Genomic DNA, 24,426 nt, shown 5'->3' on the forward strand with positions numbered 1-24,426 from the left:
GATTTTTGTTGTCCAACGATAACTGTGCTTAATAATTTGGAGTGTGAACAGAACGATCTAAGGTGAATCCTGAAAATCAGGGAAAGATAACGAAATTGATAGCACAAAAGAAAGAGATAAAGCAAAGAGAGGAACAGTGATAGATAGAAAGAAGGGTATTTTAGGGTGGTAGCAAGTTGTAAGCAACCACGTGGTCAAGCGGGTATCTCCATGGCAGTGCAGCAAAAAGAGGAAGAAAAAGTTGAGGTGGAACACAGACACAGGGGCCTCAAACGCTATGGCTTCTCCTTCTTCCTTATGTGGTCCACACCAGAATGAGTCTCGGTTTGAAAATTATCTAAAAAATATAGTAATAATAATATGTGAATTAGTAGAATTGTAAAAGATGAAAATAATGCAAGGGTTTTTAACTGGTTATATACCTATGGTTTACACAAATTCCACAATTAGATCACACAACAACGGTTTCTTTTATCAGTTTTAATTTATTTAAAAAAAAAAAAATTTACTATTTTTTTGGGATGGCTACGTTATTTTTTTTTTATCTTTAACAAAGTTTACCTTACAGAAAACTTTGAAAACATCCATTTTCAAACCTGGCACATTTTATATATGAAAAAACTATCAGATTTTCACTATCATCTATCACACAAAAATTATTAATCTTTATAATAATTATTTAAAAAGTTATATGAATAATAATTTATAATTAAATAACAAAACAAATCTTTAGACTTATTAAACTCTTTATATATATAACAATATTAATAAAAGAGATGATATATTGACAATCTATTCACTATATAACTAATGATATATAAAAAAAGATGATTTTTGTTATTTCATATCAAAATTGAAATTTTAGACCAGAGTTATATATTAGAGCATGCATCATTTTTTATGATAAAATGAAATCACGCCCTCATTTTAATTTGCATAATTCTCAAACTTTTTTTTATCTTTCAACAACCCATCTCCCTAACCCATATAAATTTCTATTTAGATATTTTGGTTTTGGTTTTTCACATGCATTCGTTTGACGAGACAATCTTGTTTGAGATTCAGATTCAGATAGGGACTGAACGTGATTATATATATTTTAATTGACATTTGAGTCGTTCCCAAATGAGACCAATATCTTCAACTAGGTTGAACCCCTTTATATGTAGATATTATATTTCAAAGTTGCTTGATTAACAAAGTACAGATTAACATTTTTCCTATGTGTGTGTGTTTCTCTCTCTATATATTATGAACGTTAGAATATGTTAGATTGTTTGACCAATGTTACACTGATTTGGCAACAAAAAACCAAACAGAAGCGATTGCAAGATGACAGCAGCAACTTTATTTTGTATGCAATATCCATGTTGAAAAATGGGGAAAGAAAAGGAAATGAATAACAGCAAAGAAAGAGATAAAGCAAAGAGGGCAACAGTAATAGATAGAAGGAAGGGTCTTTTAGGGTGGTAGCTAGTTGTAAGTAACCATGTGGTCAAGCGGGTATCTCCAAGACAGTGCAGCAAAAAAGAGGAAGAAAAAGTTAAGGTGGAAGATAAACAGTGGGGTCTCTAAGGCTATGGCTTCTCCTTCTTCATGTGGTCCATACCAGAGTTGGGTCCCTTTAGTTTGCTTTGTTACGTTAGGGAAAGACAAAGTGATGAACGTTGAAGATCCCGAGGTGAGTTTCCACTGGACTGTTAAACCATGCACTTTCCCTTTATGTGCTTCAAAGTACAACTGAGACCATCATTGTGATGTTTCTGTACAGTTCAATGCAAGAATCTTTTTCGCTGTCTCTCTCCCTCTTCTCTTTCCAAGCACACATCCCAGAATAACGTTCACACTGGTGTTGGTCCCGATGATCTCAGATTGGTTGATCAAGTGCTCAGTGACACTACATTTACCTTCTATAATCTTCTAATAATCATCCATGCTGTCGACAAACTTCAGACCTGTTGTAGTCTCCATAATACAAACAAGATTGGTCTCTACACAATGCAGATTCTCTTGGAGGACAAAAACATGGTGCTGGTGATGTTTTTGTTGCACTCTTGGAACATTTTGAAATTAATGAATCTTGTGCATGCATATTCGCGGTGTGTGCACTGCTTTTTGTATACTTTAACTAATTTTATTTGCCTCAAGTGGTGGCTCTTTTAGGTGAACCAGCTAGCTAGGTGACTAGATTGTGAAGCAAAAAATTGGATCAAATTGAAAAGGGAGGTGTTCAGGAATTGATCTGTTCAACTGATCGTAAAGTTTGATCGATAAAGAATCGACAAGAAAACATATTCGACACGTCCAAATTGTTGAAAACAGATACCAAATAATTAAACTAGTCCAACCAGTTTGCAGAGGGTTTTTTGTTTATTGTCGTTATATATATTTGCTAGAAGAGAACTGTGACAGTTAACTTTTTGTTAATACGTATCATGTGACATTATATGAAAACTCCTAAGTAAATATATTTTTATGTTTTTCATTTCTGTATTTAGTTTTATTTTAAAGAAATTTATTCTGAATATCCATTGATGTAGCCTCAGCTGACTTCAGATAAATGTCTTATGTTCAACATTTCAATTATGAAAATATATTGTAAATCCAATTGGAATAAGGTCAAATACAATCTTGGTTACCCGAATAAATAATAAATATATAATAAGGAACACTTGGAGTATGTGAAACCTTTTAAATACCAGATTAGTGTCATATGAGGAAAAACTAACAGGTATTTCAAATATTTAGTATCTAATGATAAATAGACTCTCTTAGATGAAGTAGGGACTTGGCAAAATCATAATTGGGTTTGAAAAGTGCAGTGGAGGAGAAACTTATTTCAATACAAGTGAACCAACTAATGCAATTGCTAGCAACCAAGTCACAAGGTGACGAGGATGAGTGAAAATGGGAGGAAGGAACAACAATTTGAATACACAGTTAAAATAGGTCATAGTAAATTTTTAAACCCAATTCATGTGAAATTGGCCACTTAGAATAGCTAAGTTCTATAAAATATTAAAGACTATATCTAATAAATAAATGTGGTCTTAATTACCTACAATTTACTAAAATATTATTTAAAGTACCTATAATTTAAAAAACATTGTCTAAATACTCATAATACTTTTATGTTGGTCTATGTTTTATAACTTGTTGCTTAATTAGGCAATATTTTTTCAAATGTTTTGAGTCGGAGGGAAATAAACCTTACTACATGGATAACAATAAAAACTTCGTGTTTATACCTACTTTAGGAAACACTTTTTTTATCTGTTGACATCTCAGTGTGACCTAAAGTGAAAAATTGTGTAGTGATCAAACGAATGAAATATTATCTTGGAAGTGATTGTGAACTGACAACTAACTGTATTGCAACCAATATGAGTCTAAATCCACCTAAAACTGACAACTAACCGTATTATGAATAACATACATAATTCTTATTCTTGCCACATATCTTGCAGAATTAATTTTCTCTATTTCACTTCCTATCATCCATAACTTTGCACACCTTCACCATGTAACCATTAAGCATCCTCACAATGCCTTTCTACATCAAAAGTTTTCAAGTTTTATGTCATGACAGTTAAGGACACACTTCTTTGAGTTAGAAGGTGTTCTGATTTGCGGTGCAGACCCTTTTGTTCACAAACTATTTGCATTATAAGACGATATTAGTGATCTAATGTCATAATCCTTCCTTCCTTAGCATTTGAAGTTGATTTCAGTAGAAAATTATTCCTTTTGCAATTTCTGAATTTGCGACCCATAAATACTATAAGTCTTAGGTTGCTGGCTCATCAAACAAGAAATGGCTTTCTCCAATACCAATTGAATACCCTCCACAACCAAAATAGTTACCTAATCAACAATTAGCGGCAAGTTTGAGAATGTTTAGTAGAGTTTTCAGCCTCTGCCATAACTACACCATAGTTGTTGCTCCACCGGTTGAGATTAACACCAAGTGCAAGAGGTGTGGATACTACACTGCCTTTTCTGCATAGTTCGCAACTGGCTTCAGTATACCCACTCTGCACCAACAATAATGTGTTTTTCATATATTCCCCTACCGTCACTGAATCACGTAACCTCCCTTCTTTCAGTAGCAAGCCCTTCTCCATTGAATCCTCTAACCTTCCATGTTTCATGTTCTTCCTTAACACATACTCTCATGTTATGACAACCCACATTACAAATTCCTTCTTAGCTTTCTATCTTTCCTTCAAAGCACACCTAGCTGCATCACCTTTCTTCCTCCTACAAACATAAAGGAAATACCCTTAAACAACACCTATTTAGATAAATTTTCCAACTAAAAACCAAAACTAGTGCTTTGGTTTTACAATATCTTACCAAAGTAATCACATTAAACAATAGCTAAACTTCTCAAAATTTGTAAGTTAAAGCTATATAATCATAACTCACTTAAAGAATGCAAGCAATTCAAAGGATATAAAACCCAGTCAGAATATGAAAAACTAAAATTTGTTATTTTCCTCTTCATCCAAGACCATACTTGTAGTTGTGCTAGGTTAAAGATTTCTTCAGCATCCACCCTCCTCTCTTTAAAAACAACTCCATTCCTTTGGCTCCAAATACTCCATAAAAAAACTACCCAAACGCTTTCCACACTCAGTTCCTTTTTGAATTAAATTATAACAACTAAAACTATAGCAAATGGTATTTGAGATCATTGTGATAAGTTATATGTATCCCCATCCACTTTAAAACCATAAAACAAACCTGATAAACTATCTTCCATTCCACAAAAAGGTGATGAGTCATTTCCTCAACCTTGTTACATAAAGGGCATATTGTTGAAGGAAGGATAATACCTCTTCTTATAAGATCCATTCCTGTCAAAACTTTTCCTTTTAGAATTCTCCAAGCTAATCTTAAAGCATTAGGTAAAGCTTTGATATCCCATAAAGTATCCATGGCTAGACTATAAATGGAAGGAATAGATTTTTGTAAGACTTCGTATGCAAATTTAACAGAGTAATTTCCACACTCTTCAGCTAACCATACTACCATATCCTAAGCTCAGGTATTTCTTTTTCAATATGTGATTTCCTAACCATTTATTTGCCCATAAAAGAATATTATTTATTGTCCTCACTTTCCATGTTTTCTGTTTATGAAACCAACTTTCCAAATGACCTTCTTCGCATAGATTACACATATCTCTCCACCACCATGATTGTGCTCTACTTGTTATGGTTTTTCTTTTGTTATCACTTACAACGTATTTAGACAAGATCACATCCACTTTCAATTTCCACATCTATTTAGCAAGTAACGCTCTATTAAAACTTCTTATATCCTTTATTTCCAACCCTCCCTCATTCTTAGGTTTGCATAAGGATTCCCATTTTATTCATGCAATTTTTCTTTTATCACTGCTCCAGTCCCACAAACTTCCTTTGCAAGTTTGTAATCTCTTTACACGCTGATACCGGAGCCTTAAACACAGACAAGTAATATAATGGTATTGATGTAAAAACTGATTTAATCAAACATACTCTTTCAGCAAAAGATAGATTCTTTCCTTTCCATTTATAAAGTTTCTTCCTTAATTTGTCTATATCTCCTTTCCAAAACTCCCTCTTTCTCAGGTTTCCTCCAACCTGTAATCCTAGGTATTTGAAAGGAACAAATATTTGTGCATAATTAAGCATATCAACAAAAAACATCATTTGTTGACTTTATTCCTACAATTCCTATCTTTGTCTTATGGAAGTTCACTCTTAACCCATACGCTAATTCAAAACATCTAAGAATAGTCTTAATAGTTATACATCTTGGTTTTTAGCTTGACATACCACCAGAGTATCATTTGCAAATTGTAACATTGAAACCTCTATCTGATTAGCACCTATTTTCACCCCATGTAATCTATTTTTAATCACAATTTTTCTTACTAGACCAGCCAAACCTTCAACTACTACCAAGAAAAGAAAAGGAGCAATCAGATCCTCTTGTCTTAGGCCCCTTGTGGGCATAAATTCCTGAGTTGGGGTTCTATTAATCAGAACTGACACTGATGAAGAATTCAAACATCCTTTTATCCATTTTGTTGATTTCTCGCAAAAACCTAATCTTTTTAGTATATAGTACAAGAACTCCCACCTTACTGATTCATATGCCTTTTCATAATCAACTTTTATGATTAATCCTGACTTATTGTCCCTTCTTAGATCCTTCACCACTTCATTTGCCACAATTATGCTTTCCAACAATCCTCTAAGTCTCAAGAAAGCTGGTTGTGATGTATCTATGATTCTAGGAAGAGCTTTTTCCATTCCATTTCTAAAACTTTAGAGATTGTCTTATATATTGCACCGACTATAGAGATGTAGGCTTGTATTAGTTCAGGTTTGTTGGATCTTTTGTTTTAGGTACTAAAGCAATAAAAAAATGTATTGCAACCTTTTGGAACAGTCCCGTGTTTTCAATGTATAGTGTCTATCCATTAATGTACAAATGTATTAATATACTAAATAACAATACATTTTTCTTTTAAGGATTAATTCTTAGTTGAACCCACCCTCGTTAATTTCTAATTTCATTTGGTTTAACTCTTACATTGCTTGATGTATTCTCCCTAGTGTTTTGTCCTAATAAGGAAAAAAAAAGTATTACTAAGTTCAATTTGTATAACATTTCAAAAAATAAATTAATCACATGAAATTTGTTATATGAATCATTATTCTTTATTTGAGATAGTTTGGTTTCAACTATTATATATAACCAATAATGGTTTATAGTTTTATTTTCTATATATATACTTTATATGAAGAAAAACTCTCACCAACTCGCTAGAGATAAAAGCAAATAATATTTCGAATTTAATAATCTCAAAAAGACGTGAACAAACTTGAGGTTTTTTTTTACCTTAGTAGGTATTAATCATATGGTTTGATTATATAAACCCTAAACCTATGTATGCTCTGGTAAATTGTGTTGTAAACTCCGCCAAAGTTGGCACCCATTACCTTAGCATATTTCGACATCGTTTTTAACTCTTAAAATTCATTGTAGTAACTCATGACCTAGCTTATTACGAAATATTATATATAATGGTTCTATTATCTAGAGTTCCAAAGACAGGTAGAAGCCAATGTTTCATGAAAACAAAACAAAAGCATGTGAAAGAAACCCAACAAGGCATTTGTCTGAGTAATGTGTTCTTCATAAAATCCGTCATTGTTGCCAGCTATGTGGCATTCACTACAGAACAAAAATGGTGGAAGACCATATTAAGGGACCCTCATGAGTCCATTTGGGTTTGCCCTTGGGAGCACAGAAAAAGTTGAATCAAGTTAAGAAAGATGAGTTTCAAGAACAGCCCTAAAATTCAGCACAAGGGAGACTCTCCTTACCTGTCTCGACAGTCATCGAACCCTAGTTGTAGGGCCAAAGCACAGAAGAATGTGGAGCCACCAAGCCCTCTACTTGTAGGGTGCTGCAGAGGCTTCACCAATAGTAAGACTACAGGCTCCTCTGCTTCCACATCTCCACAACATCCAAAACAGCAACAGTACCAAAGACTACTGCAAAAGGTGTGCTTCATGCTTTATACATTACTTCAATGATCATGCATGTACTCACACATCTTATAAAAAAAAATTTACATTATGAACTAATTAAAAACTACTATTAAGATAATTGCTGTAAAAGTTAACAAATTTAGACTATATCATGGTTTATGATGGTATAATAATATTAAGTTTTACACTCTCAGTATAGTTTTCTTTCTCTTTATATAAATATATATAATATTTTAATATTAAGATAATATTTTTATTTAGTTATAGATATAATGATATTTAATTGTTTTTGTTTCCCTTTTCTTTTTTCATTCAATCTTGTTTATAGTTTTTCTTTGAAAGACATAATATTTTTTTTATTTCTTTGGTTAAATAATTTATTTTTACTTTTGATAGTCTTGATTGTGAAAATATTTTTATTATTTCATCTTTTAGATTATCTTTTTCTCTTTAATGTTTTCTTTTTTTTCCCCTATAACTGTTACTATTTTAAATTTTATAAGTAATGTATTTGCAATCAAATGATTTTATTAATATTCACATTAGATTAGTTTAAGTATAATTTACTTGAAAATAAAGATAGTTTATTAAGTTTTACTAGATAGGCATGCTTATTAATATTATTTACGGATTGACTACTTAAAATTTACGACAATGTTAAACATTGTTTTTTTAGTACTTATATATATATATATATATATATATATATATATATATATATATTAACTCTACAGGTTCTCATTTAAAATTTACTGAAACATGTTAACCATTTAAATAAAATAGGTTAAAAATTCTTTCAAAGCAATAATTATGTTTACCACATGCTTTAATTTGATTTATTGATTTTTTGGAGTAATTAATTTAGTATTTGCTACAAAACTATAACTAACATAAATATTATAATTACAAATATTCTTATATCAATGATATCTGTAATTTTACTTAAAAAATAGTGTTTAATCTATCATACGGTTTGATGAATTAATATGTAATTAATATTTTAAAATATAATTATAAAATAGTATATTAATTGTGTTGCACAATAGTTAGATGAACTTTTTTTATTTATTTATACCCTTGAATTTTGTTTCTGGATTCATACATGCATGTATTAATGCAATCCAAACCGAAATTTAGTTTTTCTTAAAATGAATATATCAATGTTTTGACTTAATCAAGAGATTAATTTGAAAAGCCAGAATTAATATATACATATGCTAAAAGTCTAGTTTTATTAATATTTTTCTCAATACATTAAGAATTTTGAAAATTAATATTTCAATTACAAACAAAATAATTATTTTTTTGCTAAACTGAACAATTCTCTCAATAAGTATGAAGTAGTAAAAAGGATGTAAAAAGTGTAATATAAGTTCTAAATGAAAGAGTCACATGAAAATATCACTTAAAGTCCTAGTTCGTTTTAGCACTAATTAAAGTCCAGGGTTAGTAAATGTGATTGAAAAAAGTGACAAGAAGTAAATGAGATAAGAATTTCAGAAAAAATCTATTAAATATTCTCTCACCAAAAATCAGAGCCATAAAACTTTGATCCATGGGCCAAGAGTAGAGCCGAAGAGGTTGTTGGATTAAGCCCAAAAATTATATTGGGCAAAAAGAAACCAATTAAAACATGACAAATTCTCCATGCAGGCTGCTTCTTCCTGCACCTCCATACCTTCTTTCTCACCTCCATAGATTTTCGTATTTCCAAAAATGCCCCTCTGTAATATTCTGGATTACATAATCCGGAAGTCATTTTTCAATTTTGTAATTAGCTTCCGGATTATATAATCCGGAAGTCTTTTTTCATATGAATGATTACTTTCCGGATTACATAATCCGGAAGTCTTTTTTAACTTCCGGATTATGTAATCCGGAAGTCTTTTTTCAAATGCGTTTCCAGATTACATAATCCGGAAGCTATTATATGGGGGTGGCGCAAAAAGGATAAAATTGTATTTTCATGTTGTGTATGGAGGTGTCAGAAGAAGATATGGAGGTGCAGGAAGAAACAGTCCTCCATGCACCATATCAATTTCTGCCCCCAATCTCATTGAAAAGGACGAAAATGCCCCTTATGAAAATGATATTTTTTGATTTTTTTTAATTTGCTTCTATTTTACCTAGAAAACTACTCTAAGATCCTATATTTTATAAATTTCTATATCACTTAAGTTTTTTCTTTTTATTATAGTATTTATTAAAAAAATAAATACTATAATAAAAAAAGTGTGGATAAAAAAGTATTTCTAAAATATATTTTTGGAACATATTTTTTGAAATGCATTTTTAGATTTTGTGTTCCGAGATATATTTTTGGATTTGGATTTTTGGAACACATTTTTTAATTTTAGAAATTTTTTTTCATAATGTATTTTGGATTTTTTTTTAACATTTTTTATATTTTAGATTTCTTTTTCTAGAATAAATTTTGACTTTTAAATTATATATTTTTTTAGATTTTCAAATAAGAAATAAAAGATAATTTTAGAAAATTTGAAAGATAATAAGGTGGAAAAAGAAATTCATATGGTGCAGAAAGAAACCGTCTTAATGGATTCGTTCTTATAAGACAGAACAATTGGTACACTCCTAATATCTTGGGTTTAAATATTGTAAATAAAAAGTAAATTGACAGAAATTTACCTCTTTTAATAGATACATACAATTTAGTTTTTTTTATACAAATAATCCATTTTACCTAGATTAACAAATTTACTGAAAAAAAATACATCCAATTTAACTTGAATTAGTTTGGTTTTTGTTATTCACAAACGTGATTTCTGCATATCTATAAAAATATCATTATTTTCAAATTTTAAATAATAATCTAGAAAGTTTTTATACTTATTGACTATTGTGACAAATACCGCAGTTATCGCTGATTGTTCATTTTTTTATTATTAATGTAAAATATTAATTACAAATTTTATTTTATTCGGACAAGTTCATTACTAACATTGAATTTAGTATAGCATAGCATGCATTACTTTCTATTTTACCGAAGCTTCATCTATACCTATATATAAAGGGGATTCCCCTCTTAACTGCTATTCATTTTTTTTTCTATTTTATCCTTATATTAATATTTAATTTTATTATTGTATTATAGTCATTGTGTCATTTCTTATTTTTTCTACAAGTATACGTAGTGGGAACGGTTCTAAATTGAAAGAGAGGTGGAGAAACAGTTATGAATTAAAAGAAATGTGGAGAAACAGTTGAGATATCAGTTACATTTTATTAATATTTTATATACTAGTATTTTATTTTATTTCTATTTTATTCTTATTTTTATTATTTTGTAACTGTTTTTTTATATATTTTTTTTAAAAGAACAGTTAAATATAAAGAGAATTCTCCTAAATAACCGTTTTTGTTATTTTGTATACAATTTTGAATTTAATTTTGTATTTGTTGTTTTTCTTTTTTAATCAGCAAAACGATTTTTCATTTTATTTACGAAATAATTTGAATAAACAGAACGATTAATTTATTTACGAAACAATTTAAATAAAATATATTATTATTTTTTCACTTTCTACTGAATAGTTACTTATAATTTCATATTTATTATTACTGATTTATACTATATTTTTATTTTTTTATAACAATTAACTATAAATTATAAAAATAAAAAATCAGATACACAGCATGTGTTTCCACTATAATTATATAATGATTGTTAATTAAAACCTTAATTGAGAAGTCTCAGTTTAAGTTTACAGGTGTTTTATAAATAAGTTAAATGCTAAATATTGATAATTCTTTTGCACTCTTAAAAATATCGTGAGAAGTTTAATTATTCACGTTGTGTTTCTTGTATTAAAAATAAAATATTACCATTGTGCCGAATAAATCATCATTATTGTTTTTTTTAACTGTGACATTACATTATTACTTATAAATGTTAGTGACCATGTGTTTCTTACATTATATAATATCTTTAGAGTTTAATGGTTACATCAATATAGTAAATTACTTTTTTATAATATTTTTTAAAATAATATAAAAATATTTTATTACTTAAGTATAAAAGTTAGTAACAAGATACATATTATTAGTGTGATTTTCAATATAATTATTATAAAAATGAATAATAAACTTATCATTGATGATTAAATAGTGATAGTGGATATTTTTTTTTTCTATTGTTAATGACATGTAAAGAGTGATATTAAGAATAAAAAACTAAAATATTAATAACTAGAGTAAAAACTTATGACCCACGTATGAGGAGGATTTTGAGTAACTTTAAATGTCTCTTTAGCTTGTATCTCCTTCTTAGATTGATGTCTTGATCCTCTGATTTGTATTGGTTTATATGTACTCAATTAGAAATATTTGTTTTTCTTAGTTTGGTTAGTAATTTGTTCTGCAATTTGTGAGGAGGATTTGTCTCTAATAGTAGAGTTGAGTGGCAGATGTTAATATTGTATAAGGGTTGGATGATCTTTAAAATTATCCATATTTATTTTATTTTTTCTTGTTGATAAAAAAAAACACATAACACATTATATGAAAATGTTATAAGTAATTAACAAAACATTAGAATGATGCATGATAATAAATTTTGGAGTGTGGGATGAAAAATTTGTTGATGGTAACTAGGTGGAAGATTTGGAAAAGGAAGTGAGAAAGCAAAGAGAAGTAGGAGTGATGTACAAGAGAAAAATGGAAAGAACAGAAGAGTACTTGAGACATTGTCTTGAGATAGCAGAAGAAAATGGAATATTGGATCTGACTCTGAACTACAATGGTGATTCTCAACAATCTCCACTCTCTCTTCACTCCATTTCCAGCCCTCAGATTCCCACTTCTCCACCACACCATGCCCACCACCCCAATCTTGCAACCATTATTCATCAAGCTAAAACCAATGGCTGGTACATTCATCCAAATGAGGTATTCATCCATCTTCCACTCAATAATCATACATACCAAATTCAAACTTATTTTACACTACATATAACATTCTACTAATTATAAACATATAAGTTCAGTGAGTTTGGTTTTCTTCACTAATAAAGAATATGTAAAAAACTTCCAAGACTTCATGATCTATCAATTTTTGGCTTAGGTTATTATTCTTTCAGTACGTTCAAAAGCTTTACAGTTTTTGAGAATGGAGATTGTGAATAATTTATAAACATTCTTCAAGACTTTCAACATTTTATTTAAATGGAGAGCAAGTTTAATTTGATGTTTTAGTCTCATATTTATGTTTTGAATGTACAAAAAATAAATTATTTTAAATAATTTCAGTTTGGACTGTAAAATATGAATTCAAACCAAACCTAAGTTTCAAATATATTCCATTTCTTTGCCTATAACAATTTTTATTTAGTTCGCTTTTTTAAAATTATTATTTAATAATTACAGTAACATTCTAGTATGATTGCAATGTTAGTCTCTTATTTAATTTATGTTGTAATTACCGATCACTATTAAAAAAATATTAAATAAAAATTAATTTTAAAGATAAAAAACAATTAATTATTATATTAATTAAATTAGATATTATTTTAGAAATTAATAAATTATTAATATCTAAATTAATTTTTATTGTTAATAAATAATTTTTATTATTGATAAATTATTTTTAACTATTAATAAATTAATTTTTCTATAAAAGTGAACTATTGATGAAAGGTAGTTGATATACTTTGTAGCAATAAGATGAAAATAAAAAACATGTTTAGCAAATAAATAAATAATAAAATATACAAAAAATTAGATAATACAATTATAACATTTAAAAAAATTTAAAAGGTATTTAAGTGTTTAACTAATAAAAAACTAATTATGATTATATGTGAAATTTTGTGATGCGTAGATTAAATTGGAAGAGAAAATTGGGGAAGGAAGCACCGCAGAGATTCACAGAGGAACATGGCGTGGATTTGAGGTCGCAGTGAAATGCATATCGCAAGACTTTTTCCGTCTAAACCAACACGGCGTCGTTTACTTTTCCCAGGAGCTCGAAACGCTGTCGCGGCAGCGCCACAGGTTCGTGCTTCAGCTCATGGGCGCGTGTATCGAACCTCCCCACCACGCGTGGGTGGTCACGGAGTACCTGAGCACCACGCTGAAGGAGTGGCTCCATGGGCCTGGGAACCGGCGCAGGGAGCGGATGGTGCCACTTCCACCCTTGCAAGAGAGACTGGGCCGGGCCTTGGAAATAGCCCAAGCCATGCAGTACTTGCACGAGCAGAAGCCCAAACTCCTTCACCGCGACTTGAAGCCCAGCAACATATTCCTTGATGACGCCATGCACGTTAGAGTCGCGGATTTTGGCCACGCGCGGTTCTTGGGTGACGAAGAAATGGCCCTAACCGGAGAAACAGGTAAACACCATTTCTCAAAGGAAGTCTCCTTAAAAAAATTCTGAATTATATAATCTGAAAGTCTTTTTCTAGATTTAGAATTAGCTTTCGGATTATGTAATCTGAAAGTAATTAGTTTCTAGATTACATAATTCATAAGTTTTTTTTATATATAAATTAGTTTCTAGATTATGTATTTATATGTGTGATTAACTTCTGGATTACATAATCCAGAAGTCTTTTCTAAATATGAGATTGACTTCCGGATTATGTAATCCAGAATATATCCGAATTATGCAATCCAAACTATATCCGGATTATGTAATCCAGAATATATTCGGATTACATAATCCAGAATATATTCGGATTACATAATCCATAGACTTATTTCAAATGCAAAATAGAGTTTCGGATTTTATAAATCTCAAGAACACTTTCAGATCCAAAAACATCTTTTGGATTATGTATGGAGGTGACACAAAAAAGAAGAAAACGGTATTTTTTACATTTAGTATGGGATGGCAGAAGAAGGTATGGAGGTGTAGGAAGAAAGAGTCCTCAAAGAAATGGTGAATACTCTTTCATACAAATTGGATCTTCAAATTCCTTCAAAAAAAAAAAAATATGGGTCTCATACTCATCCTGATATTTTAAACATAAGTGATAGTTTTATGAAATGTTACAAATTATATATCATTAGTAATGTTAGTGGTACAGATAAGGTGAGAAAAGTTAGAGTAAACTAAAGAAAATCACAGGAAACTTTAAAGATAAGTATTAAATCAACACGACATGAATCATGAAGGGAATTTACAAATCTAGTTTTTACAAATCTAAAAAATTATAAAAATTGAAAAATTATGTAAGAAAAGAGAATTTTAATTTGAAGAAGTATTTAGATATACCACTTTCGTTTCCATTTTTTTTAGTTAGAAGTCGTATCCAAAAGATGATTTTAATTTTTTTTTAACTGAAATCGTATTTGATTTTTTATTTTTTTAAAACTGAAGTAGTGTGACTTCTGACTTTTTCTTTAGTTTTTAATTTTTTTCAGTTCGTAATTTTTACAATTTTTCTATTTTTTCTATTTTTTATAATTTTTCAATTTTATTATGTTATTATTAGATATTTGTTTAAATTATAAGAAGTTATGATGTTTTTAAGTAATTTTTTTATCAGAAAAAAAAATATAAATAAATAAAAGAGTATTCACTACAAGAAAAATCTCCTTTAGCTTCCAATAAGAAGTGAGGGCTATAAAAAGAAGTCACTAGCAAGGATGAAGTCTACTCAAGTTGGACACAAAAATAAATGTTAAACATTGTGTCCACAATGAAAGCCTTTAACTCACTAAAAATTATTAAAATAATAATAAGTTAGCATTTAGAATGGGGACACAAAGTAAATACAATGAAGAAAAAAAAAATAAGTGACAGAATAATATTGAGTGTAGAATGTGGATACAAAGTGGATGCAAGTTAAAAATTATTAAAATAATAATAAGTTAGCGTCTAGAATGTGGACACAAAGTAGATGCAATAAAAAAAAATAAGTTGCAAAATGATACTGCGTCGAGAATGGGAACACAAAATGAATGTAAGTTAATATTTTATTAAATTTAGCGTATGTCTAAGCGACGCTAATATTTGTTTCCCAGGTAGTGTCCCCAATGACAACAATTTATTTACACTTGCTTTCTCACGTAGTGTCCCCAATGTCGACTCTAAGTTTAATTATTGTTGGAGATTCCACATCGACTAGATATTAGGACATTTCATAGTATATAAGTGGGTGTAAACCTCACCTTATAATGATATCAGAATCATTCGGGCCTATTGTTTTTTGGATTTGTGTCTCATTGGAGGTCGTCACTAATGCATAGCCACCAAAACATTAGCCTTCATTTCTATTGGGACGCTAAGCCCACACTAGTCCCATGTAGAGACTCTTTTTTACTCTATATCGCTCTTTTGGGGACTCTACCATCATTATTTCTTGTGGTGATTTAAGATATCCAACTCATTTATAAAAAATAGTGAACTATACAATAGGACCATAAAAATATCATTCCAAAATTTATCATACACTTACAAATTTTTTTCTCACCTTTTACTGTGTAAAAACAAACATAGTAAAAATAAAATCCCTCAAATTAAACCTATGTGATTGACCCAACAAAAAAAAAAAAAACTCAGCAAAAGAAAAAAAAATCATCTTCTTCACAATCAGAACACGCTTCCAAGTACTAATTCACTTGAAAAAAATCACTTTTTGATCAATAATTTTGATTTGGGAAAAAAAATTCAAATCAAAACGATAAACACAATTTCTTCAAATTAAAATTGTGCTCCTCACATGAGTTATCTATTTTTATAACTTTTTTAAAATTTGTCAATTTCAATACCAAAACTGTGTAATCATATCTATAAACGTTTCCAAATGATGAAAAGTAGGGTTTTTTTTTTCTTTTCTTAAAACGTGGCGTATAATGATATTAATTATGTTTGTATTATTTTCAGGAACATACGTTTACATGGCACCAGAGGTGATCCGAAGTGAACCTTACAATGAAAATTGTGATGTATACAGTTTTGGTATCATACTGAACGAGCTACTAACTGGAAATTACCCTTATGTTGAGACACAATATGGTCCCACCAAGGTATATAAATTACTTGAATGTTAATGTTAATGTTAATGTTAATAAGGAAGTTGATGAAACGTTATTTGATGTTATATTATTAGATTGCCATGGAAGTTGTGGAGAATAAGCTTCGACCTAAGCTTCCATGTGATGACGATGATGTTGGAAAACTGAGAGAGCTTCTTCACCTTATTTCTCTTTGTTGGGACCAAAATCCAACAACTCGACCATCCTTTGCCACAATCACTCTTTCTCTCAAAACTTATGCCAACAACAATCTCGTTTAGTCTTATCATTAACCATCATTCTCTTGTTACCTTAATCTACACACTTTATTACTCCACTAAATAAATTAACTACAGCTTTCAGAATACTGTATAAGACCTTATATTCAAGGAAGGAGGACACTATACATAACAAGGACTAAACAATTTTTACATTAATTTAATTGTGTTATTGATTTATATGAAGTTCTGTATTTTGGCAATCTAACTGTTGCCTGTTTTTAAATCAAATTACAGAATAATAACTTTTTGTCTAATAAATTGTAGTTTCTATTTACAAATTTTCTCTTGCATATGTATTAGAAATACAAATGATTTTGAATCTTTTTGAATAAAAATTAAAAAAATTCTATTAAAAAAATATTGAACAAGGATGTATGTCTGGTTGAAAGTTTTTTTTTTCTCCATATTAAATCAGTTGATTGATCGTCATAAAAAAAAATCACGAGGAGAGGACTATTTTATAATTCTCCAAAGTTTTGTTTGGCTACATATTTATTATAACTAGATAGAAAATTAAAAATAATGAATCATTATATTAATTAAATTAAATATTATTTTAAAAATTAAAAAAATTATTGATATTTAAAACAATTTTTATTATTAGAAAATTGTGTGCTCTTCATATCATGAAAACACTCACAATAAAAAAAAGGAAAAACCACTAACAAGAGGAACAAAACTCAACAAACATAAGAAAACCAGCTAAACAAAACAGGACAAAAAAAAAACCAGCGAAGGCCACCGCTACCAAACAATGTTTTATCCTCTTTGATGGATCATAAAGCTAAATCGTTTGACACCTTAAACTATCTAAGTGATCAATCCCAAATAACCCTATCCCCAATTCCAGGCACAACACATGCCACGTCATCACAAAATATTAATTTCCCACCACATATCTGATTCCACCCACTATCTAAACTTCTAACCTTTACAAAATGTTTCACCAATAATCAAAACGCACCAAAAAATGGCTTCTCTCTCAGTTTCAATGGTTCTTTCACACAGCTCCGCCACCAAGAACATGTCAAAGTCAAACCCTGCTCCCTCCGAAGCCTTCTTGAAGAGGAGTGCGGTGAAGAAATCGTCAGAGCCAAAACTACAAAAACTCAACATGGAAGCGTCTTTGAAGGAAAAAGCAGTGAAGGGTCTCACTGCTGCTGCAGTAGCATCGTGCATGGTGATTCCTGAAGTGGCTCATGCAGCGCCGTATGATTTCTCTCCTTCGCTCCAAAACTTTCTGCTAAGTATTGCGGCTGGTGGGTTTGTGCTCGTGGCGATATTTGCTGCTGTTATTGGAGTCTCCAACTTTGATCCAGTTAAGAGAACTTGAGACTGGTGTTGTATGGGAACTTTACATTTTCTTTTGCTTATTCATTCCTCTGTTTTAACATTCTGTGTTCCTTGTAGTTTATGCAACTATTTATATATGCTACACTACGTTTATTATATGTCTATATTTTGAGTTTATACCAAAGTTTTGTGGTTGCACTGTTTATTGATGTAAGAAATTGCAGGTTAATTAGTTTATATACCAGTAATTGCTTTGGCAATATGCATTTAGCACAAATTTTATTTGTTTGGTTTACTTCTTGTTTGTTGCTTTTTGAGTAATCATGTTACTTTTGGTAATATGCATTCCTACATGTTGCTTTTTGAGTAATCATGGCAAGCATCATTTTCTAAAATTTTGGTTTGGAATAGAAACTATTAATACTAATAATAAATGTCATATATACCTTTTTTATGAATTTCTTAGTTTATTTGAATGAATCTTATAAAAGGATTTTTCAACTTGTTTTAACTAGCTTCTAAAATTTATGAAAACTTCGTATAAAATGAGTGTTGAAGTTAAGTTCTTTATCAATTGCTGTTTTTTGCTGAACTTATACTCCTTAATTAAGTCAAAATGAGACGTTTTCTTTGTCATGGTTCATTACTTTGAACGAGGAGCATTAATCGAAATTAACTTAAGGAAATTGCAGACAGTAGTAATACATTGATAGAATCATGTGATTGCTGTTGTTCTTATTGTTTTGAATGTCCAGTCCTTCCAATATGTGTTCTGTACAGCAAATTCCAACATACTCTAACACCAATTTACAAATGAAAACATGCATAATAATAAGCATGGATTACAAAAATTGAATGTGCCCTCTGATTATTAACTTCGAAGTTAAACCTAGACTGTACCACACATTGATTTGAGGTGAGAGTCAGAGTATGCAAGAGTTTCTGTATTCGACCTCAAAGGTTGCTCCATTGATAGTTTCATTGAATTTAAACTGTTATCTGTTTGGACTCTGCAAATTTCACAGATTTATTCTTAAATGGTAACAATGTGTTATTAATTACTTTTATCTCAATTCTTAAATAATGTGAGACTTGTTTTAGTGTACTGAGAATATATAGCTTTCTAATCCCTTAGTGAGTTGTTATACCTCTAATCCCTTAGCTTCAACTGAAAACTACTATTTCAGAACATAAAAAAGGTTTGACTTTATTTATTTGAATTAAGACTAAAGAGAATTTATAAACACTTACTTCTTTTTAACCTATTTTTTAAAGAAAAAACAATAAAAACCTAGAGTCCAAGCAGATCATACTTCAATGGCAATGAAACTAATAATGCATCCTTTAGGTAGAAACAATACCCCTCTATCTATGGTTTGAAACGTTAGAGGCGAAAAGCCATTCCATGTCCTGGAATAAATCTAGCATTTTCTTCCGTGTACACATGAGTTTCATTCTGCAGACTGCAACAATCATAAAAACATCATGTCAAAATCCAATAAAGGACTATGTTGTTGGTATTATGGATTTGAGTTGCAAGTGCTCACGATTGGTAAACAGTTTTATTCATGGTTGTAGATGAATGGAACCAAGCACCATTTAGATAGAGAAGTTCCCCATCTATTCTTGCTGCGATTCTTCTGTCCATTTCTTCAGCACAAATTGATAGTGGTTGATCCGAAGCCTAAATTGAAAGCATAAAAATTCTTGTGAAAAATATCTAAACAGTACTTCATTTTAGTCTCTCACACTATATATAGTTACTTCAACGTATCTTACATTATTGAAACTTTACTTGTGGAATAATTAACCATTAGTAATAAAAGAAACAAAGCCTTCTTTTTACATACCATGACCCATCCCCATGTGTCAGCAAATGATGGTACATGAGTTGTGTATGCAATGACATCTGCACCAAAAAATCTCTGTAGTTTCAGTTTCAGTTCCAACAGAACATCATGTGCTATTTTGACTCTGTTAATGATATCTGTAATTGATGAATCACATAATAAAGGGCTTGAAGTACACAGTCTTACATTTGAAGACCTGTTTGATTGTGTTATATATAGAAGTGAAGACCTCTTTGTGTGTGAAGATACCTGCTGGTCCAGCCTACACAAGATGCAAACTTTTTTTTGTCAAACTTTGTTGAGTATGTGAAAACTAAGAGTTTCTCATCATGACTTAAAAGGGTTGTCACTGATAACTACCTGGGTCACAAAAATGCCATTATCATTTAGCTTGGGTTTCAGTATCTTCTCATAGAAGGATTTGGTGTAGAGTTGATAACAAGGCCCATCTTCAAGTGGGTCTGCCAAATCTCCAACAATAATATCAAATCTCTCCTTTCTCTTCACCAATTCAGCCCTTCAAAAAAGTTACATGTTCTTATTTGTAAATTTGTACTATTCAGATACATATTAGACAATCTTCAATGCTTAAAAAAATAACCTTAATAAACTACTTTTATGGTTAAAAATCTTTCACACCCACAAAAATTGATTTTGTCCAATAAAATATTGAATGCAAAAGTAGTTGAATTCTGATGTCATATCATAAACAATCATATATATGTTAAGGTTATTGATTTTTAGAATAGTTACCTTAAAACTTATACTAATAACAATTTGTTATTAATATATAGTCATTAAACTCACAGTTGTGAATAAAAGAATTAACAACAACAAGTTACTTACTTGGCATCATTGATGACAAGGTCGAGCTTCTTATTAGAAAATGCTTCCCTATTTGCAATCAAGTATTTTTTGCAGAAATCTACCACTTCCTGCAAGAATTAACAGTTGAAACATGAAATTAGTAGAATATATTTTAAATTCTTGTTGTAACATTTTACATTATTTTTTTTTTATAAAAGTACATATATCCTTTACAATAAACCACACTATCTGCCTATAAAGTTGTTCCATTAAATAATATTTTAGTGTCTAATTAACACAAACTTCTCCATAAAAAAAATTAGAATAAAAAATAAATAAATTTCTTTATAATTTGAAAATTAGTTTACACCCATCTAAAAATAAAAAGTTTAGAAAATTTCTATAAATTAACTTAAACTAATTTTAACTTCTAAAAAACCTTTTTTTTTATTTTCTCTTATAAAAAAATATCCAAATATGCCCATTATCTTATCAATCATTCACTTGCTATTATAATAGTTCATATAAACTTTCTGACAAGAAAAGCAACAAGGGTCAATAATATTTATAGTTGGGTGCCTATATTTATAAATGAAAAACATCCTTAATCTATTTTGATATGATTATGGATATAATTAACTTTTGAATTTGATGAACGGCTAAGGAAGAAACGAATAATGTATGGTAGAGAAGAAACAAACCTTGTCTATATCACACATGACCACTCTGTCCATTGACCTGTGTTTAAGGGCTTCCCTTGCTGCAGAACCTTCACCTCCCCCCATTATAAACACAGTCTTGGGACTGCCACAATCATTAACATTTGTCTCTTCATATTAGTGAAGGGTTCATAGGCCCAATCATGTGTACCAAGAACCATAATCATCTACTCCTATCTATCTTAATTATTCTCTAAACTAGATTTCATGAAGTAAGCATAAGAAACACCAGAATTATTGTTCAAGGTTAGTTGCCAAATAATAATTAATTCATGTTTTATTATAAAAATATGTATAGTCAAATCAATAAGATTCCTGAGTCGGCTTCAGTACATTTTCTATTATAAAAACTGTATATATGGATATTAGAGAAAGAGAGTTTAACAAGGATGATGGGTGTTCTATTTAGCCTTAGATACACTTTTCTTTTTGGAAAAGGAAATTAAAATATATAATATTTTTATATAAATTAAAATTAGATTATGTATGGTTTAAAATAAGTTTTTGGGGAAGGTAAAATGAAATAATTTCTACAAATTAATTTATGTATAATATAATTTGTTGTATCAGAAAAAAATGTTTCATTATTAATCATTATTGAAGAGAGTGATAAATAATATATATATATATATAAATTTAAAAATTATCAAGAGGAAAACGAAAATATATATTTTAAGACGAAATCTATATCTTGCTTTTTAATATATTTCTTTTCACAAAATCTCATCATTATATATGACACGTACCTAATTTGTATGGAAAAAAAGATAAAACTATGCGTGAACTTTATGTAATATTTAATTTAATATTGGATACATTAGAAATAAATACTAAATTTATAATTAGTTTATAAAACACGATTAATATAGTATTCTGATTTCACCAAAAAAAAGGGTTCGCAAGATCATCATGTCATATTTAATATTTCAAACTTAGAACATTTTCAATAAAAAGTTACTTTTGTAATTGATGTCATAATATAGTATACAGAAGCCATCATTCTTAACAGTTTTTGAGAACTTAAACAATTGAAAAATCCATTTAAAGTTAAAAAAAAATAAAAATAAAATAAAAAAAATCCATGCACCATAATGAATTCATGAACTCTAACATGATTCAACAATGGAACATGTGTTCTTACTTAGGGTGGCACAAAAGAGGAGGGTGAATCAAGCATTCATGATAAATAAACTCGTCCGTTTCAGCACTCTGCATCTTTCCATCAAGCACCAAAGCCTGTATGCAACATCAATATTCATCATCACAAGTTTAAACCAGCACATTTTTTTTTAGTTAAAACATTATAAACTATGAAATTATAGATAAGTAAGACACATTAATATGACGTCAAACTAGCTCTTAAACCCAAATTAGATTTCTCGATATTGTTTAAAACTTTTCCCTCCTTTTTTCTTCTTCTTGATACTGCTACAACCATTAATAGAAAAAAGAATTCATAATTAATCTCAATTTTGTTTCATTTTGTTCTGGTTTATGAGAAGTAGAAGAAGAAGATGAAGAAGAGCTTGCAAACCTTTCCAAAACGTTTTGTATCCAAGAGAGCTATGTCCTGGTACTCACTAATCGCTTTATGGAGCACACTGTTGAAACAAGAAAAGAAAAGAAAAGAGTTAAGATTATGAAACAAAGCAAAAACTATATTTATCAAGCAAGATAAGAAACATAATGATAGAAAGATTTTGTTTGAACTCTTAGACCATTGAAGCAATGACGAACCTGTTGAGTTTAAAAGACCATTTGAGATCATCATCGATGATTTCCTCGTACCAAGAGGAGTCATGGTTCTGATCGTTGACATGGTTTTGTTGTTGGGTTTCGTGCCCAAACTTTGAGAACCCATTAATGTAGAACACTTCTGGAGCTTCACCCATGTTTGGAAGAAGAAGAAAAATCAACACAAAAGTGATTTCAGAAATGGATGAAAAGTGCAATGTGGTTTTGGAGTTGCAGGGTGTGGCAATAGTGGGCAGCACTTGCTTTTATAGCTACCTCATCGTGAATGAAAATTCGATTTTGTGTGTGTATAAGGGTCATCACAAAAACTATTAAATAATTCTCTACCATTTAAAAATTAAATATTTCTATACTTTCCATACATTAATCGAAAAATATTTAATTTGGTTTCTTAAGTGATAGTTGCAATAACAACTTTATGGGTTTATATAATAAAAGTACTCTATAATTTTATTTTTCTTTCCAAATATATGGTTTGACTTTTTCTTTCTTTCTATATTTAATATTATTATTTTTCAAGAACATTACGGCTACTTTTTTTTTTCTAATTAAGATTATTATTTATTTTTAAATATTAGAAACAAAGAGGCCTAATTTTCATGATTTTAACATAATATTTAAAAAAAATGAGTGTTAGTAATAATATTATTATTGCTAATGCTTGTACTATTGGATATGCTTACATACACGTCTCTAATAATACAAATAGTTTAATATACTTTACCGACAACATGTCATATTATGTGACACTAATGTAGTCTTCAAATTCAGCATATGAACCTCACCCTTTTGCTCCACAACTATATATATATATATATATATAAAATATTAATTCAGATAATAATATCGTTATTTTGTCCTTTTATTATTTCATTACATGTGTTATGTTTTTAGGGATGGACCCTAAAAAGGACTTAATGGCCTTAATCCAATAAGGGGTTCTTAACATCTTTCAAAATGAGGTTGACCTCAAGTCATACTAAGCTATGTTTTACACTTTCTAAAACTTCCCCTTTATCTTGATCGTATTTATTGATTGGGTAACCTATGGATATAGAAAAATTTGTTTCAAATACGTGTTATCTTGAAAATAACAAAGTCTCTTTTAGGGTTGGATAAATGGATTAGACCTAATTTGGTTTAGAAGAAATTAATACTCAAATTTGTTGGAACAATTTTGAGTTGGTTT

The 24,426-nt window shown here is 29.6% G+C and overlaps 3 protein-coding genes across 5 annotated transcripts; 2 read left to right on the forward strand and 1 right to left on the reverse strand.

The window, feature by feature from the left end:
- Positions 1-7,334: 7,334 nt before the first annotated feature.
- On the forward strand, positions 7,335-16,920 carry LOC137815408 (serine/threonine/tyrosine-protein kinase HT1-like). The gene is made up of 5 exons (XM_068618549.1): positions 7,335-7,565; positions 12,168-12,461; positions 13,393-13,903; positions 16,402-16,544; positions 16,628-16,920. Exons 1-5 carry the CDS (start codon positions 7,335-7,337, stop codon positions 16,811-16,813), a joined length of 1,365 nt encoding a protein of 454 aa, XP_068474650.1. The 3' UTR covers positions 16,814-16,920.
- Positions 16,921-17,444: 524 nt separating this feature from the next.
- Positions 17,445-18,290, forward strand: LOC137816731 (uncharacterized). The gene has a single exon (XM_068620006.1). It carries the CDS (start codon positions 17,784-17,786, stop codon positions 18,144-18,146), a length of 363 nt encoding a protein of 120 aa, XP_068476107.1. The 5' UTR covers positions 17,445-17,783; the 3' UTR covers positions 18,147-18,290.
- A 522-nt stretch (positions 18,291-18,812) lies between these two features.
- On the reverse strand, positions 18,813-23,466 carry LOC137816730 (thermospermine synthase ACAULIS5). Of its 3 annotated transcripts, none has more exons than XM_068620005.1 (11): positions 23,220-23,466; positions 23,017-23,083; positions 22,624-22,718; positions 21,465-21,567; positions 20,803-20,891; positions 20,317-20,473; positions 20,143-20,218; positions 19,957-20,015; positions 19,654-19,790; positions 19,468-19,569; positions 18,813-18,878 (listed from the first exon to the last, which is right to left on the reverse strand). In XM_068620005.1, the coding sequence occupies exons 1-10, from the start codon at positions 23,372-23,374 to the stop codon at positions 19,491-19,493; spliced, it is 1,017 nt and encodes a 338-aa protein (XP_068476106.1). In that variant the 5' UTR covers positions 23,375-23,466; the 3' UTR covers positions 18,813-18,878; positions 19,468-19,490. The 3 variants fall into 3 exon arrangements, with proteins under 3 accessions (XP_068476106.1, XP_068476104.1, XP_068476105.1); XM_068620004.1 differs by lacking the exon at positions 18,813-18,878 and adding an exon at positions 18,977-19,116; XM_068620003.1 differs by having other exon boundaries at positions 18,813-19,569.
- Between the last annotated feature and the right edge of the window lie 960 nt (positions 23,467-24,426).

This window comes from Phaseolus vulgaris, chromosome 1, assembly GCF_000499845.2.
Source record: "Phaseolus vulgaris cultivar G19833 chromosome 1, P. vulgaris v2.0, whole genome shotgun sequence".
Classification (NCBI taxonomy): domain Eukaryota; kingdom Viridiplantae; phylum Streptophyta; class Magnoliopsida; order Fabales; family Fabaceae; genus Phaseolus; species Phaseolus vulgaris.

What these genes read in the sequence shown, in the direction of transcription:
- LOC137816730 (XM_068620005.1), bottom strand. Translation starts at nt 23,374, where the DNA reads ATGGGTGAAGCTCCAGAAGTGTTCTACATTAATGGGTTCTCAAAGTTT. An exon ending in CCTCTTTTGTGCCACCCTAA is followed by an intron (nt 21,568 to 22,623) that starts GTAAGAACACAT and finishes TGATTGTGGCAG; the next exon opens with TCCCAAGACTGTGTTTATAA. An exon ending in AATCAAACAGGTCTTCAAAT is followed by an intron (nt 20,016 to 20,142) that starts GTAAGACTGTGT and finishes TTTTTGGTGCAG; the next exon opens with ATGTCATTGCATACACAACT.
- LOC137815408 (XM_068618549.1), top strand. Translation starts at nt 7,335, where the DNA reads ATGAGTTTCAAGAACAGCCCTAAAATTCAGCACAAGGGAGACTCTCCT. An exon ending in GGTACATTCATCCAAATGAG is followed by an intron (nt 12,462 to 13,392) that starts GTATTCATCCAT and finishes TGTGATGCGTAG; the next exon opens with ATTAAATTGGAAGAGAAAAT. An exon ending in GGCCCTAACCGGAGAAACAG is followed by an intron (nt 13,904 to 16,401) that starts GTAAACACCATT and finishes TATTATTTTCAG; the next exon opens with GAACATACGTTTACATGGCA.
- LOC137816731 (XM_068620006.1), top strand. Translation starts at nt 17,784, where the DNA reads ATGGCTTCTCTCTCAGTTTCAATGGTTCTTTCACACAGCTCCGCCACC.